General features: G+C 41.3%; 1 protein-coding gene and 1 long non-coding RNA gene across 6 annotated transcripts in view; one reads left to right on the top strand and one right to left on the bottom strand.

Moving 5' to 3' along the window:
• Positions 1 to 6094, top strand: part of DCAF6 (DDB1 and CUL4 associated factor 6) — a 177900-nt gene extending 171806 nt beyond the window's left edge. For all 5 annotated transcript variants that reach the window (XM_045001955.1, XM_045001954.1, XM_045001957.1 and 2 more), the window contains 4 exons: positions 2 to 158; positions 1898 to 1986; positions 4718 to 4823; positions 5653 to 6094. In XM_045001955.1, the coding sequence (XP_044857890.1) occupies positions 2 to 158; positions 1898 to 1986; positions 4718 to 4823; positions 5653 to 5717 (417 nt within the window). In that variant the 3' untranslated portion in view covers positions 5718 to 6094. The remainder of the gene's footprint in view (position 1; positions 159 to 1897; positions 1987 to 4717; positions 4824 to 5652) is intronic.
• A 1894-nt stretch (positions 6095 to 7988) lies between these two features.
• Positions 7989 to 19834, bottom strand: part of LOC123344677 — a 29515-nt gene continuing 17669 nt past the window's right edge. The window contains exons 2-3 of the long non-coding RNA XR_006572617.1: positions 11339 to 11454; positions 7989 to 8409 (exon numbers count right to left, since the gene is read on the bottom strand). This is a non-coding gene — a long non-coding RNA (uncharacterized LOC123344677). The remainder of the gene's footprint in view (positions 8410 to 11338; positions 11455 to 19834) is intronic.

Here is a 19834-nt window from a genome sequence, read left to right as displayed (position 1 = left end):
GATAAAGGAAGCCAATTTCTGGGGCTCTAACTTTGTAATGAGTGGTTCAGATTGTGGCCATATCTTTATCTGGGATCGGCATACTGCTGAGCATCTGATGCTGCTGGAAGCTGATAATCACGTGGTGAATTGTCTCCAGCCACATCCATTTGACCCAAGTAAGACCATCTGCAGCTGCAATATGCATGTTCCTATAGCTTATAGTAAGAACCTGTACAGATGAGTCTTCAACACTTTGCCTAACCAAGCGTCACATTAGTAAATTGCTAGGAAGTCTGAGGGCTGCATCTCAGTTGTATAAAATACAGCATGCTGCTGCTGTCCTTGTCTGTAATAGTGAGGTTTGGCTCAGAGGCCATTATACCCATCAACTCCTCAGAACAAAAATGGTGATATATAACATCCAAAGGAGTCAGGATCCAGAAAGAAAAGTCCTCCTTTCCCCCTCCTTTCATCATACACAATGAGTTTGAAAGAATGGTTCCCATGCCGTTGGTGAGATACTGTATTAGATAGCTCGCACTAACGGGAGAAGCAATATTAGCATCTGGTCTCAGCTTGTTCTACTTGCATGTATCAGACTCTCAGATTCTGTGGGAGGGAGGTCTGAAGAGTTACAGACTGGGTGAAAGTGAGTTAGGTTAATAGGAGTTCTGTTGAGTGAGTTAAATTGGTATAATGAGGCTTTTAAAAAAAAATATTCATGCTGGGGGTGGACCCGCTAGCATGGGGAAAACTCAACATGACCTGAAACTTTGCTGATAATTCTAATTAAACCATTTTTCAGTTTATAAAACATTGACAGAACAGTTTTAATTATTTTTCATTTTCCCATGGCCTCTTGGCTGTTGAGTGTCCGCTGATTGTGGAAGTGAAAGTACCATCATACTGCAAGAGGCTGCTTTTTGCAGTATTTCATCCTGACTAGTACAGAAATGTAATTGGGAAGACCTCTTCTCATAAGATCCCCAGCACAGTTTTCAGACTGAAGGGATATATCTTAGTTTGGTTAAGCATCTGAATTTTTGATTGCTTACTTGAATACCCAGTCTTATACATATTTGAAATGGGTGACTAGTGGTGTGCTGTAAGGGCTCACTCTATCAGAAGCTCTCCCAAAATACACCTACAGCTTCCCTGACTTTTTAATCCAGTGTGACCTCCTTCCACTTAGACCTTGAAAAATGAACATTAGGGGTCAGCCCTCCCAGCAGTGACAAGTGCTCTGAGCCAAGCCTCCATCCACATCTACTGAAAGCCTAAAGATTCACTACTCCTCCAGTGTGAAGTGCCCTAATTCTCCCTTCCAGATGACAGAACATTCCAGTGTATTTTGGTGTTTTATTCTTTTAAATGATTTAAAAATATTTGTAAACATGCCTAATGTTTTTGGAACAGGTGCATCAAAGATTTCAAATTTCTACATAAAATACACTGTGGAAATTAATTTGAGGCCTGTTCACATCTATCATTGCACATGTCTTAAAGCCTTTCCTGTTAAATCTTTTCAGATCATCAGAGGAGAGTATAAAAATAGTAGCAGATGCTTGTTTACTTTCTAGTTTTAAATTATGCACAGTCTGTGTAAAAGAGAGAATATAAGGTTTGCATTTATTTTCTTCATTGCATATATTTAGTCGGTAGCTCAAATCCAGCAAAAAGGGATTATAACTCGATGAGACTACTCCTCTGTACGTGTTTGCAGGATGGGAGCTTACATATGTTATGATGGTGAAAAATTAGAGCACTTCTAATGAAGTGAGGTGTGTGTGTGTGTGTGTGCATGTATGTCATGAAGCATGTCAGCAACACTTCCAACAAATTCCAGTTAAGATGTTCAGAAAAGGCATTTCATTTAGAACTGTTTTCTAATACTCTTTTAAATTTGATTTTCTAGTTCTTGCCTCGTCAGGTATTGATTACGATATAAAAATCTGGTCACCGCTAGAAGAGTCCAGGATTTTTAACCGAAAACTTGCTGATGAAGTAAGAGCCTTTCCTTCTTTTTATGTTGCAGCTGGCATTTCTAGCAAAGTCTTCTCTGCAAACAGCTTGAATAACTGAATGTTTTTAACTTAAAACAAGTCAGCAATCAATTTTTGTTTTTAAAAATAAGGTGTTCTTAAAAACAATTAACTTTCATTTCTTTCAGTACATAAACACCCCACGTAACCTGAGAGATTAGGAAATAATGGAATGTACACAAATAGTGGAAGTATGAAATTATGAACACGAGACAAGTGAGAGATAGGGGGAGCTCTCAGAGTTACAAGGGTAGATAGTAGCAATCAGAAATGGAGGAGGCTGTGACTGTTTAAAAAAGTAAGAGATAAATCATAGACATATTAGAGGCAAGTGGAATTAAAAACATTAGTAAATATTCCCAGGCACAAAATTGTGTGTTATAGAGTTAAGGTTGAGAGTGTATATCAGCAATTTAAGGCTATAAAATAATCATTATAAACCCAGTTTAAAAAATGCAAACATGTTAAGGTATGACAACTTTATTTAGGACACCCAAATAATCTTAACTCTCCCCTGTAATGATTCCCTGCTATGACCATACATATGACAACTGGATGTTAGTGCTTATGGTTACAGATTAATGACATGAATTTTAAACACATGAGGGTTTTTAAAAATATTTTCCCTTCATAGTGTCGCTACAGGAAGAGTTAAATATTTGTCTCTTATGCTCTTTTTAAATAACTGCTTTTTGTGCAGGAGTCAAGTAGTTACTTAATTTCTTCTCTGTATAAGTGTAATGTCTCATTGCAAAAGTAAATACGGCCACTCCTGAGCTCTGAGCCATTCCTGCATACTTCACCAAAGGCCAAAGTGTATGCTCTAATTAGCTCTCATTGATTGCAATAGGAACTAGGTGCATTTGAGGGCAGTATTTGGTGCCAAGTACCCTTTAGAGGATGAGGGTGCAAAGAAAAATTATCTTGATCCTATCAGTTTATTAAATCTTTGTTTGGCTTGTGCTAGTCTTTAGCAGATCCAGTACCCTAAAACAGGTTGCAATATAGCATAATTACATTTTGCCCCTTGCAGTTTCAATTGGGTGTTGGATTCTTCACTCTGTGTGCTAACCTCTTGTGTGTTGTTGCTATGGCTAAGCAGTTGTCATGTTTCACCACAAAGGTGGCTGCATTTCCGTGGTGGGTTAAGGGATCACTGTCTATATTTTGTATATCAGATTAAGTTTGTGAGGTGCTTTGGGATCCTTCAGGATAATAAGCATACATAAAGGTAAACCATGTATAAAAAAGTATTCTGTTTCTGACCTAATAATCACTTAGCAATGTTTAAGCAATATACTAAACACCAAAATTGAAGGTTTTAGGTTAGGGTTAAGTCTGTTTGTGGAGGAGAAATAATTTTAAGCATATTGTGTCCAACAAGAAAACATATTTTCTGCCAGTTGTAGATTTTTACATGTTTATTGTGCCAAATATATCAATTTTGGAATTAATATCCCTGAGGGACAGGTGGGGGCTTAGGAGGAAAGCTGAGGAGTTCAGTTTTCACCATGTAAATTTAGTTGATTGAGGGTATCCAAGATGAGATATCTGAAATCCAAGAGTGGATGGAAGGGGAAAAGTCAGGGAGGACACTTGGGAAACTTCAAAATGGATACAGTAGCTGAAACCAAGAAAGCAGATGGGAGTGGTTGACTGTCAAAGTGGCTGGTGAATAGAAAATGAGAACAGAGAAGTGAATCTTAGACTTGGCTAGGAGTAGGTCATTGGTGTCTTTATAAAAGCAGTTTCAGTATAAAGAAGAGAGAGGCTGCCAGGAGATCTTGCAGAGAGAGAGAGAAGCCAGTGGAAATACTGTATTTAAGAAAGCAAAAGGGATAAAAAAGATTGGGCAGTAGCTGGAGAGACAAATGGCATTAAGGTTTATCAATACCAGAGAGAGTACCCTAAGGACAGGAGCCGCATGAGGGTGGAGAGATAATAAATAGAATGAGAGAAACTGGGAGAGAATCAGGTCAGATTCAGAGCAAGGTGAAAAGGTGGGCAAGAAATGGTTGTGGGGAGGGAGAGTGAAAGGAGCTCAACACTACTTGCTAGATAGCATTTTTTTTCCTTGGAGGAATTAACTAAATTATGGGCAGAGAGGAGGCGGCTGGGTTTTATAGACACAGGAGTCAGTTGGAGAGGAGAAAGAGCTACTTACTGTGAATGAACTTGTAGTGCAGTAACTCCACATGTCCCTTAAGTTTTCTCCAAAGGTTTTCAGGAGCATGGGAGTAGGAGGGGGAACGTCATTTCTGTTCCTTCCCACTTTCTTAGCTATTGTTGGTTTGAGAGCTTTGTTCTCTGCAGTTACTCACATGTGCAACATCATCAGTTCACTGTCTTCACATCTTATCTTGAAAACTATTTTTCTTCATTTCCCATACTACTTAATCTCTGTCAGGAACTCAGACATCACAGTGATGATTTTATTATAAATATTACCATACTATCTGGATTAAAAAATTGCTCTTATGACTGACTTTTCTAACGATACAGTATACCTACAGCATAATTTATAACACGTGCTAGGGTCTGCTCTTTTGTCATTTTTAACTTGGTAAAGCATTTTTGGACACATTGTATTAGACTCTGTATAAAATACAATCTGTATTGCATCAGGAATAGTTTGTAGTTAGTGATGCTTTGATCAGTGATTCTTTTTTATTATTATTATTTTGTCGCTACAGGTTATAACTCGTAATGAATTAATGCTGGAAGAGACCAGAAACACAATTACTGTTCCAGCTTCTTTCATGTTACGAATGCTGGCATCGTTGAATCATATAAGAGCAGGTAGGAGAATTTCAGAGCAGCTTCTGTGCAGACTATTTATGCCATTCATAAATCTTGTCTAGCATTGTCACTTAGCTGAGTGTTTTATAGTGCGATTTACATACCACCCTCAAACGCTGTTTGTTTCTCTCCTTTTTAAGAGTCTCTAGATGTGTGTTTTAGATGCTAAATATTTATATATCCATTTTTTATTTGCTCCTTGGTGTATTCTGTTCCAAGGAAAGAACTGCTCCACACTTCAGTAATGATATTCTGACACTAATACTGTTTTATTGTAGAAGTGATTGCCTAGTCATACTGTATAAGTGGCCAGTCATGCTCCCTCCCTTGTGCTTCTCCATTTAATTTTCCTTTCTCTAAACTGCAACACAACAGATGTCTTTTCTGATGCATACAGGACTGACAGCAGTTTTCCCAGTTTTCTGACCAGTGCACATTTCTGGTTACAACTGTTTTTTAAAATACCCTCTCAGTTCCAACTCTCTAAAACAGGCTGCTCACTTCATTGACTCGCCATCTGTTTATTAAAATTCTGCTCAAATCCATCTCTTCTGTGCTCACCATGAGTGAGCTGCTGCCTAGTTCATCACATTGGTGCTCACAATTTCTAGTCCTTTGCTTTTACTGTCCCTGCTCTCTTGTGGTGGTGTTGCAACTTTTCCATTTAGTATGTACTATCAGTATAGAATGCATTTCAAATGGTTCCATCAGCATAATACATAGCCACTGTGCTTTGGGTAGTGTCCGGTTGATGCATTGTATTGTAAATGTTAGCTGAAAAGTTACTTTTAAAGTTGTGTCCTTATTAAATCATCCTTGTGTCTTGCAGATCGGTTGGAGGGTGACAGGTCAGAAGGGTCTGGTCAAGAGAATGAAAATGAAGACGAAGCGTAATTGGCTCTTCTATGCGAGCACCTAGACGTTACGGAATTTATATAAGACATTAATTATATTTTTCCTTACAGAGCTTTAGTGCAATTTTAAGGTTTTGCTTTTGGATAACCCAACATTTTGTTTCTGAACGACTGTGTGCATGACTTTGGGAGAGTGTGCAAGTAAAATAAGCAAAAATGTTTTTAAAACGTTTTGCCATGTCTGAGGGGTGCTAGAAGATGCAAAGTGCAATATTTTCCTTAACCTGCAAACGTGGGAGCTTGGATCAATGTTTAAAAATAACTTTCATTAGAGCAAAAACATTGGTTCAAATAAATTTCTATACTTGCTATTTGCATGTTTGTTGCTTTCTAATTAAAAGATTTGGTTGTTTTAAATTGTCTCATGTTCTTTTTGTACAACAATTGACTTGTCACAATACAGTATTGTCCAGATTCTAATCTCAATTGTCCTTTCTCTCTGAGCATGATCCTGGACACCCTCAATTCCTATTGAAGTCTATGAGAGTTGTGGGTTCTTGGCATTCTAGAAGGATTGCACCTTCTGCTCTTAAAAGCTAGTTAAGATGAAAAAGGCCCCATTAGTTACAGAAGTCCTATATTATGTTCAATTTTTTATATGTGCCCATAGATTTTAGTAACAGACATATATATTTTAAATAGAATAAATGAATCCTGCAATATTTAGGAAGATAAAACTCCCATAGAGCTGAATGATGGTATTGTGGCTATAGCATTGGACAGGATTTGGATGGATTTGGGGTCTAGAAGTTGACTCTGCTACAGACTTATTGTGTGATCTTGATCCTTCCATCCCATCCTGCCCCCACCTTTTGCTTACACCTATACTCAGGGTATTCATTATTTAGGCTAACATATTTTGAAAAGCTTGGCTAGGCACAACAGCAATTTTAGTGCTCATGGGGTTTAGTGGGATTTGGGCATTTAAAGGACTAACTTTCGAGCATCTGGAGCATTTTCTGAAACTACTACTCTGAGTGTCCATCTTCTCCACTGTGCCTCTACCCCTTCCCCTTAGAGTGCTCAAGCCACTATGTGCCCTGATAACTTGGGAGCAACCAAATTATGCGGGAATTCTATGCCAGGGCAGACTTCCTATCTGTACTGGGCACAGTAGATAGAACACCTAGCTCTGAGTGGACCAAGGGGAGATATACAGCCTGAAAAAATAGGAAACATACCTATCCCAGGTATAACTGCACATTATGCAGAGATGCTTTGGTTTTCATGGCTGTGATGGCTAAACACTCTCACAAGTATGCCACTGTTCCTCATTCTGCCACCCAACATTTATGCAGTTTACAATCTGAGCCCACAGTCTTTTTATTCTTGGCAGAAGGGATTCTGGAGAGCTTACATAGCAGCTCCATTTTGAGTCTGGTCATTTCTGTAATAAGATGTCAGTTTCTGGGTTCTGTAGTTGGGCTTTCCTTGAACTCCCTTATTTTTTTTGCCATTTTCCTTCTCACCTGTGCCTGCACCAAAAGCTACTGCTACCACCATCTTTCATGTTTGGACACACTCTATTATTGTCTGAAAATAGCCTACCTTTACACTGTTCAGCACAAGGATGTCCATGCCTCATTAGCATATGTAAATTGTCTGTTTACATGTGCTAGTATAGCTCTAGTAGGTATTTCTGTCCAGCCCTGAGCAGCCAGGAAATTTTAATTAATTTTAATTAATATACATTAATTAATATTAGATCCTTCCATCCCATCCTACCCCCACCTTTTGCTTACACCTATACTCAGGGTATTCATTGGCCAGCACTGTGATTAGCAACTCCTAATCACAAAGAGATAAGTCACAGAGGAGTTATTAGATCATTATGGTGAAAACACTGATTATTATTTTTAAATCACTGCCATCATTTTTCCTGATTTTTCTCCTTTGCAGTTAGGCTCCTAGCAAGTGAGCAAAATCCTTTCCTTGCTCTGTTGCAAGGTATGTATGCTGTCTGGTTTGTCATCAGAACCTGTTCTCCTTCGAATACCATGAAAGACATGTTATTTTCAAAGATAGCAAGATTTGGACTCCTCTGTGGTATTGAGCCACTGTGCTGTCCAGCCCTCATAGCTCCACAGACAAACCAGAGTCTCACATGGAAGCACCCACTCTGTACCCATTGGTCATGTAAGGACACTTCCTCCACAGGTATCATTTTAGAAAAATTTGGGGGAGGGGGGTGTGGAGGGCAAAGTTGAGTCAGCATATAGAACACTATATGTGATTATATTATATCCTGCAATGTCGTGGGGTGGGGGCACATAGAGTGGAAGGAATAATAGAGCATATAGACGTATGAAAATTCGGGGTGGGGGAGCAACTGCCCCTTTTGTTGCATAGCAAATAATGTCCTTGCTATTCTCCATGTACTTCTGAAGCTTTTCTACCGGTTCAGGTGCTGATAAAGTATTTCTGCTCTGCTAGTAGGCAACAGGCATCCATCATATGCAGGGATTATTGAAGTATCTTAATTCCCTTTGGATGTGGAAACTGTGATGCTTAGAATTAGGGAGACTAACGCTGGCTGACTGGAGGACCGGAGTTTTGAAAATTCCAAGGCTGATCCCCGTGGGTGTTGTCATAAGGGGCAACTCCTCTGACTTTCAGGTGGGGGGGAGGGGGCGTATGGCTTTGTCTTCTTCTCGCTCCCCATTTTTGTCTGTCTGTGGAGGGGAGGAAAGAGAGAAGGCAAAGCTGAAGAAAAAAGAATCTGAGACTGCTTTGTGTAACCATGCTCAGCATACGCCCTATCCCCCTTCCTTGCCACCATCACTCTCCTGTTTAGTTAGGCTCAATAGGAAAGATATAGCTGCAGCTAGTCCCCCTGCCAGTAAGGGCTACTCTGTCCCTCTGCTGGACAGGCAAGAGGCTGTGACTCCTTTCTTGCATGGGCCCCTCCCCTTCCTGCTCTGCAGAAGGCCAGAGGGTGAGCAGCTCCTGGCTAACGCATGGAGGAGCAGTGACTCCCTCCTCTTCCCCCATTTGCTCTTTAAAGGCAGACATCAGGGGTTGACAGATCATGGGAAATAACATCTGCAGAGTGAGGAGTGGCAAAGGGAGACCAGCAAGGGGGAAGTTGGCTGCCAAGAGCGAGGGAGATGCAGGTGGGCCTGATGGAAGTAGGGTGGATGCCAGGGGGACTCGGGGAGAGTGGGAGGGAAGTAAGGGCTCTGGAGGAGAGGGGGAGAGGGGGAATTCTAAGGGAGCCTGGGTGGTAGGGGAGGGTGGGGCCTGGGATAAGCGAATAGACCTACGGGGTAGGATGACAGGGAGTTAGCACTGATGCCCAGGATACTTGCTGGGAATATTTGGAGGACAGGAGTAATGGGGACACCAGGCTGGGCAGATTGTTGATCTTGAAGGGGCATGACAGAGGGAAAAGGCAACACTGGAGGAAATGGGGGACATCAGCAATAAAGGAGAAAGGGGATTCCAGAGGGAGTGAATCAAGGAGTAGTAAATAGGTGCCAAGGGAGATGTGGGGCCAGAGACTGGAGGGAGATTTGGGATGAGGGAGCAGAGACTAGAGGATTTGAGGAGAGGGATTATTGAGAGAAGTAGAAGAAATTGAGAGTGCAAGGGGAGGGTGACGAGGAATGAGATAGGATTGGGAAGGAGGGAGTGGAGGGATTTGGGAGGAAGGAGGATCACCGTGGGGCTGAGTGCAATAGAAGAAAGTGAAGAGAATAGAGGTAAAATGAAGAGGGAGGTGCCTTGGAGGAGAGGGAAGAGAGGCTGGGGAATTTGGGGAGAGGGAGAAGGTGGAGGGAGTTTGGAGAGGGAAAAGAGATGGCAGTGGAGTGGACTTGGGGAGGAGGTACTGGGGATCTTTAGAGACAGAATGGGGGATTTAGAGGCAACAGAGAAAGATGAGTTTGGGAAAGGAGAAAGTGGGGGGGTAGAGAACAGACTGGAATTTGTGGGGAGGAGAGAGAGGTCTTGGAGGAGACACTAGGGTTTTGTGGAAGGCAGAGTAATATGGGGAGAGTCATGAAGTCTGTAGGGGGAAGGGAGAGGTTAGAAACTTGGTATGTTTTCTGAAAGCAGTTGCAGCACATTGTGGGAGCTGATCCAAGATGACAGTGTATGAGGAGAGATGAAAGGAAGCCAAAGTAAGTGATGTCTTTTTTTTTTAAAGGGAAGTGAGGAGAAAATAACCTGTGGTGTAGGAAACTTTTAGCTGGTGGCAGGAAAGAATGAGTGTCGGGGGGGGGAAAGAAATGCATTTTCCCCATTGCCCAATTTTTTAGGTAAATGTATTCCACTGTGGGGCACTCAGCTCCACCTGGGCACCCAGAGACCTTTGGCAGCCAGAAATGAGAGCATATTTCCAAAAAACATGGGCTGTCCGCAATCTATTTTGAAAATGCCCCCTTCTTTTAATGCCCAGAGCTCCAAAGAGCTGGCAAAGAGTAACCTCTTTGATGCTTTCCCTTTAAATTTGTGTTCATTGGTTCCCCAGCTGTGAAATCAGAATAGTACTTGTCTACCTTGCAGGGAATAAATTCATTAGGTTTACTGAAGTGCTGAGATATTGTGGTGATTGGGGACCATGGAAAAACCTCTTGAATCCCATGGCAGTTTTGCTCATATAAAGACTGGGGAATGGAGTCCATATTTTGCCTTATTTAAAAAATATAAAACAAGGTATTCTAGAACAATTTTTCTAAGTCCAACAGCTTACAATAGAAATACTGCTGTTTTATGCTATTACCTTAGAATAGTGTATTTTTGAAATAAGAGATTTAACAGAACAAAGTGTTTGTTTAGTTTTGAACTAAAGAACCCGGACAGCATATTTAAAATAAATTCTGCTATAAAGCCTTCTCTTCTATTATTTTGATGCCATTGTTAACCTATTTATACATGAACCCCTGATGATGGAAGCAAAGATTTTGGAGCACTGAGGTGATGTGTTATGACTGCTTGCACCAGGGGCTAGCTAGAGCACATCGTGTTTCTATTATAAGCCCCTGTTTCTGGACATGAATAACTTTGTGCCATTTCAAATTATAAGCTAATGTTTGATACACATAAGACAAACTTCCTCTTCACACTCCATTATACCCCCCAGCCAGTTTTAAATCCTTATTTAAAAAAAAAAATCCAAGGCTTTTCTTCAAGTGGCATATTAGTGAAACTTTTTGACCCTTTCCAGTCCACCATCTCTTGGGGATACGTTAAAAACCTTAGCATAGGGCATAACAGCCAATTAATTGGGTACCAAATGTACAAATAGACCTCTTTGAAACATATATACCAGTATGATACTATTGTTTTCTCCTCTTAACTTGAATATACTGTATATAGATTAATATGCCTTGTCCTCAATGGGGGAACTTTATAAGTCACCACTGTAGGTCTCCTAATTCTTAAGAAAAATAGAAAAGAGGTGGTTTTTAAGTTGCTTTTGCCATTGCGGCTTCACTTAGCCCTAACAATCTCTAGAAAAGAATATACTCTGAAAGATAAATACAGCAATGTTTCTAAGGTCTGGTCTACACTGGGGGAGGGGGGGGAAATCGATCTAAGTTACGCAAATTCAGGTACGTGAATAATGTAGCTGAAGTCGATGTACTTAGATCTACTCACCACGGTGTCTTCATTGCGATGAGTTGATGCTGACGCTCCCCCGTTGATGCCGCCTGTGCCTCTCCAGTGGAGTACCGGAGTTGATGGGAGAGTGCTCGGCGGTTGATTTATCATGCCTATGTTAGATGCGATTAATCAACCCCTGCTGGATCGATCGCTGCCCATTGATCCAGTGGGTAATGTAGACAAGCCCTAAATGTCATTTTTCAAAACTTCCTATTAAACAGTAGTTATTTTCTAAAGGGCTTCTTACATATCTGAAGGTTAAATATTCAATTTGACATCCAAGGATTTAAGTTATTGTTAATTTTAAATGTGGGGTCAAGTATCAGAGGGGTAGCCGTGTTAGTCTGGATCCATAAAAAGCGACGGAGTCCTGTGGCACCTTATAGACTAATACGTCTGTTAGCCTATAAGGTGCCACAGGACTCTGTCGCTTTAAATGTGGGGTGGGTGAACCTCAAGAAGGGGAGAAGTTTGGGTTGAGTAAGCAGTCAAGAGTTTGGATGTTTATATGAAGATGATTCAATCCTTCTGAAGTCTCCTTTCAGTTACAGGCAGGACAAAGCAGTGTATTTTCCTTTAGTACAAGTGCAGTGGTGCCAGCACTTGTTTTATCATGAGTCTTGCGATGTTACTGTTTTTCGAAGCCCCAGCTCCTGGAGGCATTTGATTATAGGAAAAATCTCAGCTTTCATTTTTTAAGAAATGGTAACTTTCTAGCCTCATGGTTGTAGAGAAACATGAAAACATGACCTAAGTGTTCTAAATCATAGAATTGTAGGACTGGAAGGGACCTCGAGAGGTCATCTAGTCCAGTCCCCTGTGCTCATGGCAGGACTAAGTATTATCTAGACCATCCCTGACAGGTGTTTGTCAAACCTGCTCTTAAAAATCTCCAATGAGGGAGATTCCACAACCTCCTTAGGCAATTTATTCCAGTGCTTAACCACCCTGACAGTTAGGGTGGTTAAGTTTTTCCTAATGTCCAACCTAAACGTCCCTTGCTGCAATTTAAGCCCATTGCTTCTTGTCCTATCCTCAGAGGTTAAGAAGAACAATTTCTTCTCCCTCCTCCTTTTTACGACCTTTTATGTACTTGAAAACTGTGATCGTGTCTCCTATCAGTCTTCTCTTTTCCAGACTAAACAAACCCAATTTTTAAAATCTTCCCGCAGAGGTCATGTTTTCTAGACCTTTTTCATTTTTGTTACTTTTCTCTGGACCCTCTCCAATTTCTCCACATCTTTCCTGAAATGTGGCGCCCAGAACTGGACACAATACTCCATTTGAGGCCTAATCAGCACAGAGAAGAGCAGAAGAATTACTTCTCCTGTCTTGCTTACAACACTCCTGCTAATTCATCCCAGAATATTTGGTTTTTTTGCAGCAGGGTTACACCGTTGACTCATATTTAGCTTGTGATCCACTATGATCATCAGATCACTTTCCGCAGTACTCCTTCCTAGGCACTCATTTCCCATTTTGTATGTGTGCAACTGATCTTCTCTCCTAAAAGGCGTTCTTTGCATTCGTCCTGTTTGAATTTCATCGCATTTACTTCAGACCGTTTCTCCAGTTTGGCCAGATCATTTTGAATTTAAATTGTAACCTACCTGTTTGGTTTTCTAAATCGAGTTTTTAAACCAAACAATCTCATGCTGTTTTGGGGTCTGACTAGTGTTGTTTGAATGCTTGAGGTTGGCAGTACTGCAAACTCTCCCTTCAATCTTAACAGCATTGCTTTACTTGTACAACTTAAAAACAAATGTAATGGCTGCAAGGTCAGAAAAATGTAAGACTTCATTGTTCCCACCTATGGTGAGAGAAAAGGAGCGTTGGAGGTTTAGAAAACATTTATTTTGAGAATGAGGATGGAAATATCTGGATATTTAATACTTAATACTGTACCCCAAGAATGGAACCCATGAGAGACTTCAGTCCTTCACTTGTGTTCAGCAGCAAGGTCAGAGACAAATCAATATGTATCAGAGCATAAGTCTATTTATTATACATACAATGAGCAATATATATGCCTAAACAGTGAAAGTAAAACTTGTAAATTTGGAGAACTAACGTTCTTTGAAAAAGGTCAGGATATTAATAAACCCAGAGGGATGCAGTGATTAAGCATTTTTGTGGAATTAAGGCTGGATAAAATTAGCACCTCATTTTCTCTGACTTTCATCGACTGTCTCAGTTGGAGGTTCTAGATTCTTGGCTGCTTCCTCTGATCCTCCCAGCAACATATTAGTCCAGCCCCTCTGATGCTGCAGCGCTGCTATCAGCGCACACAGGAGGCAGCAGGTTAAAACAGCAACAATGAAGAGCAAAGGTTCAGATTTCAGTGAGCTCACCTTCATGAAAGGTATTTTTAGAGAGTCACAAAGAAGGTCAAAAGTGACTTATCCTTTTCAAAATGTTGCCAACATACCTTGATAACGTCATTTACTGAATAATGACTTCAATCCTATACAAGCAACCACTCCCTAACAGGCAATCTCTTGTCTTAACAGAGCAAACATATGGAATCGAATCGTACTGTCAGTTGGCTGTGCAGCTCCCATTTTCTTCACTACGAGTTTTACACACCATATCCCTAGTTGTCACCTACCACCCCATGCTGGAACCTATGTGGGTTATCATCAAAAAAGTTTTCATTACAAACCACTTGAAAAAACCCTCTAATAAGAACCTGATTACGATCACCAGTAGGCTAATAAATTCCAGTTTCAGACCATATCTTCTGATGTGTTTGTACAGTGTTTAGCATAATGGAGGTCCAGTCCTCATTAGGACCTCATGGCAACACTATCATGCAAATATTTAATAATTATTTTGGAAAGCCTCTGATTTTGTACTTGCTGGGGGATGAACATGCATGCGTCAAGTTCTTTCAGTTAGTCTCTTGCTCATGGTATCCTGCTCTTACCTGGTGTGGCATCATGCTCCCTTTATAGTAACCATCTAGTCAGGGCAACACTGTAACCTTCATCCAGCTACATATCTGCTGAACCAATCTGGTGCACTTGTGACAAATGCAAATACCAGACCTGCAGCCTGGGTTTCAAAAGTCCTGTCACCGGATCAAGGAAGTTCTGGATTACTCACTATCCCCATCTCAAGTACCCCCGCATTACTCGCTATCCCCACATCAGAAAGCAGCTATTGCAGCCCCACATTTTGTAAATCTAAATTTCTAGTTTAATGCAGCTCATGTGCCACATGTAGTATTTTCTATTAACATTTTTTAAAGTGGGCATTTTGTTCTGTAGAGTGTTCTTATTTGCTCAAATATCTATTCAGGATGTTACTCCCCATTCATCTCTTGTATACTGTTTCATCCAAGTCTCTCTCCCATCTAGCCTTAATTTTCCTACAAATTCCTCATGCTTCCCTAGAAGAAACTAGCCTCACCAGCCCAGGCTTGTAGTCACTAAAGTCTGATGCCCTTTTAACAGTATATACGGTATTACCTGGGTTGGTGCTTTCAGCCCAGTTCCCAGTGGACATGTCTGCATTGTTGCTATCATTAATTGGTTCTGTGATCACAGACGTCAAGGACTGAATCAATGTGAAGACTTAACTACCCTCCTACTAACCCCCCTTCCCCCACAAATTGGTCACCCTGAAGATGATTAACACACATGGATGTCTGCACAGTCACTACCTGCTCTGGAACATTTCTGTGCATTAAAAGAGGGCTTTCAGTCTCAGGATTGTCACTCTGTCTCCTTTTCTGAGCATTTGGAAGAACAAAATGTTGTCACCTAAAATAATTGAAGTTCTTTTTAACCTTGATATTGTGAAGGTAAACTAGCCTTTTTTACCTATTTGGGGGTTTTAGCATCATTTTCACACAAGTGCCATGAAAGCATCGTTTCCAAATAATCACTCCTTATGCTCCTTTGAAACAGAGTTTCCGATGGACAGATTAAATGTTTCCAGTATCAGGAATGTTCTGAAAGCCTGGGTCCTCTTGTGAATCTTTGATAAATAAGTGCTGAATATTTTAACTAGACACTACCTTATTTTTTAAACTATTTCATTACTTTATGGATAATTTTATGGGGAATTTAATGAATAATTTTTTTAAAAACCTGTCTTCTCTCACTTTTCTCATGGCCTCTTTCATCTGTTTCTCAGGCAGTAAATTAAAGGGTTCAACAGGGATTAGGATCGTACAGAATCCACCAGGTCACAATCCAGTGAGTAGCTGGAACTCAGTTGTATGTACAAAAAGAGCGAAACAGAGAGCAGGTCTGATGCATGGGTGGAGAAAGCTTTCCATCTCCTCTCTGCTGATTTCATTCTCAGAGTGATGGGGAGGCTGTAAATGTAAGAGACAAGGATGGTAGAAATAGTGAAGACCTGAATCGGGTCACTGAAGATAAAAATAATCAGTTTGTTGATGGAAGTGTCAGATATCCCTGAAGAGACCATTGAGTGTGAGAAGCCACAGAAAGATAATCTCAATTAAAAATACCACTCGTATGCAGCATGGTATGGAGCATCCAATGATACATGAACTGATTACCAGCTTGATACAGTCTGCTGGATATGGCCATTCTATAAAGCAGTGGGTTATTTAGTGCTACATAACGATTGTCTGACGTTGCCACAAAAAGGAAGCACTCTGAAGTTGCACAGCTACACAGGAAAACAAACTATGTAATACATTCAGAGAAGGAAATAGCTTTTTTCTCCACTAAGAAGTTCATCAACATCTTGGGAGTAATAGTTGAGAAACAACAGGTGTCCACAAGGGATGAGTTATTGAGGAAAAAGTACATCCAGGATTGAAGGCGAAAATTCATCTGCATTAATACCAACATGCCAAGACTCCCCACCAGGGTTATGAGATACATCACCACAGCTTGGGATGATCTGTAAATCATAAAGGAATAAACTCTGTCACCCTTCTGTCATTGCTCCAGTGTTTCTCTGATGAAATGAGTAGATAAATATGAGGCAATTCAAAAGGTTTTAAATCAAATTTAAATGGTTGTAGCAAGGAATGGCTGTGTATCTTGGGGTAATGGATAGATAGGGGGCACCTACGTACTATATAATTGACTGCATAACTGGATAATATTGCTCGTGGACACCACCTGCAGGTGCAATGATCTGGTTGTAAGTAAATTGCTCTTAAAGGGGCAGTTTTCATTGTTCATATCCTTTCTAAAGTAAATGTGTAAAAAGATTAATACATGGATTTAATCACAACTTCATTATGTGAATTACAGCTCTGAATGGGACGATTTTACTGGTACAACAATCCCGAGCTTTTTGTATCTGATGATTTATAATGAATCCCATAAACTATTGACTTCAGTGACTGAAATAACCCTTTATTTGACATTTTCTTTCTCTCTTAGATACAATCATATTTTATAATGAGACTTTAACTATTTCTCTTTGTGATGCAACTAAATTGCATTTGTTAGATGTAATTAGGACCTGTATCTGACATTCTGAAGGTCACATACAGGCGTTGTCATGGTAACTCACTAGGATGTAGGGTTTTTTAAAGCTTTTTGGCTAAATTCTGGAATGGAGGCCGTCATACAGATGAAATTAAACTGTCAGAGAAATATACCATAGAGTGTGTAGGTTTTATTAGGAACTTCAAGTCAGTGGGTGAGCTCTTTAGAAGAATTGTAGATACAGAAATTCATAAATGCTACAAGGACCCACAATGCTGTCATAAATGTAGAAGGTCTGAGCCAGGTGGGAGTCAGTTAGTAAAAACAGATTATATGAGATGCTCCTGTGTCTAAACCGGGAACTGTTGGTTAGAAAAATTTTGGTTTTGCTGAGAAACGATAGCTTTATATTTATGGGTGCATTATGGCTGTTCTTTTGTTTTCATTACTATTGTGTACACACAGTATTTTGATTTGTTACGCCTTTGTAATACTGCATATTGATTAAGAGATGTAGAGGAGGATAAGCAGTCCAAAATTGTCCACCCTCAAAACCTGCTACATTAGATACAGGCATAAGAGAAATCAGGAAGCTCAACTCAGTTCTGAAAGGCTTTAAGCAAATAGGGCAGAGTTGTGCCCAGCGCTGCATGTGCATAAAGAGCCATCTACATTTGCTCAAATATCTATTCAGGATGTTACTCCCCATTCATCTCTTGTATACTGTTTCATCCAAGTCTCTCTCCCATCTAGCCTTAATTTTCCTACAAATTCCTCATGCTTCCCTAGAAGAAACTAGCCTCACCAGCCCAGGCTTATAGTTCTGGGTTGTGGCTCAGAGAAACACCTTGTCACCTGAGAGATTCAGCACCTGCAAGATACATCATTAACAGACGTGCAGACACGCATCCCCTTATGTACACATTTACCCCCCACGTGTTTATACACAACAAATACATGAATGACGCCTGACACTTGTGTGATACTTTAGAGAGGAAGTATGGCCTAATGGTTAGGGCAGCAGCCATGGCTGTGGGAGTGGGAGTTCAATTCTCTGCACTGTCACAGACATCCTGTGTGACTTTAGGCAAGTCATTCAGGGTATGTCTGCAATACACACAGGTGTGATTGCAGCATGTGCAGACATTACTGAGCTAGCAGTGAAGCCATGGCGACATGACCCGTAGCAGGTCTAGCCCCCTGAGTATAAGCCCAATAGTGAGCCTGGGTACGTACACAGTCAGCTAGCCCATGCCTCCATGTCTTCACTGCTGTGGTACCCAAGCTAGTTAGATTAAAGCTAGCTCAGGAATGTCTATACCCACTCTGATTGGAGTGTAGACCAGGGGTCGGCAACCTTTCAGAAGCGGTGTGCTGAGTCTTCAGTTATTCACTCTAATTTAAGGTTTCGCGCGCCGGTAATACATTTTAACCTTTTTAGGAGGTCTCTCTCTATAAGTCTATCTTGTATAACTAAACTATTGTTGTATGTAAAGTAAACAAGGGTTTTAAAATGTTTAAGAAGCTTCATTTAAAATTACATTAAAATGCAGATCTTATCAGTTTAGTGCAGTAGTTCTTAACCTGGGGTGCGCACACCTCCTGGGGATGCAAGATGCCCTTTCTGGGGGTGTGAGACATGCGAGATTTTTTTTAGATGGTAAATCACTGAAAACACAAATTAAGCACAGGCACATAAGTACAACTACTTTGTTTCATCAAACCTATGTATTTATTAACATTATACTTTTTTAACGATTACTGTAATATACAAACAACGTTTTAAAGTTTTTAAGTTTTCAAGTTTTTAAGCCAATTGTAGTGTAATTTTTTATAAGGGCTGCAAAGCGCTGAGACCAGGCCAGGAGCATAACCCTGGGCTGGCTGCTGGTACCCCAGGCTGGCAGGAGGGCCAAGCAGGGCCAGAGGCCTGGACCCCGGCTGGCAGGGGGCCGGGCGGCTGGAACCACAGACCAGCAGTGAGGTGAGTGGGGCCGGGGGCTAGTATCCTAAGCTGGCAGCGGGCTGAGCAGGACCGGTGGCCGAGACCCCGGCTGGCAAGGGGCCGGCGGCTGGAACTCCAGACCGTCAGTGGGCTGAGCGGGGCCGATGGACAGAACCCCAGACCAGCGGCGGGCTGAGCGGGGTCGCTGCACCGCTCAGCCCACTGCCGGCCGGGGGTTCCGTTCACACAGCAGCGAGGTAAGTTGGTCCGGGAGCTGGTATCCCAGGCCAGCAGCAGGCTGAGCAGGGCCGGCGGCCAGGACCCCGGCTGGCAGTAGCATGCCAGTAAAAATCGGCTTACATGCCGCAGGTTACCGACCCTGGGGTAGACCCTTAGTCTCTGAGCATCAGTACAATGGGGATGACTGCACTGGACAGGCAAGAGGCCACGGCTGTGACTCCTTTCTTCCATGGGCACCCCCTTCCTGCTCTGCAGAAGGCCAGAGGGTAGCCCCTACTGGTAGGGGGACTAGCTGCAACTATATCCTGCCTATTGAGCCTAACTAAACAGGAGATCGATGGTGGCAAGGCCAGAGGGTGAGCAGCTCCTGGCTCAGCATCAGAATCCGAATCAGCAAGGAACCAGGGCAGGGAAAATACATCTCCCTGAGCCATATCTGAACTAAGCAGCTAATATTGCAGAAATAGTAAGTAATAGTAAGAAAATGCATTAGATTATCTTTTGTTGTAGCTTGTGAATTTTCCTTGTGCTAAGAGGGAGGTTTATCCCTGTTTTTGTAACTTTAAAGTTTTGCCTGGAGGGGAAATCCTCTGTGTTTTGAATCATTTTGTTAACTTTACAGGGTATCTTCCATCCTGATTTTACAGAGGTGATTCTTTTATCTTTTTTAAAATAAATTCTTCTTTTAAGAACCTGATTAATTTTTAATTGTTCTTAAGATCCAAGGGTTTGGGTCTGTGTTCACCTGTACCAATTGGTGAGGACATTATTCTCAAGCTTTCCCCAGGAAAGGGGGTGTAGGGCTTGGGGGAATATTTTGGGGGAATAGGACTCCAAGTGGTCCTTTCCCTGATTCTTTGTCTAAATCAGTTGGTGGTGGCAGCA

This window comes from Mauremys mutica, chromosome 1 (genome assembly GCF_020497125.1).
Source record: "Mauremys mutica isolate MM-2020 ecotype Southern chromosome 1, ASM2049712v1, whole genome shotgun sequence".
Taxonomy (NCBI): domain Eukaryota; kingdom Metazoa; phylum Chordata; order Testudines; family Geoemydidae; genus Mauremys; species Mauremys mutica.
The sequence above is the reverse complement of the archived record's forward strand: the minus strand, read 5'-3'. Positions and strand labels throughout refer to the sequence as shown.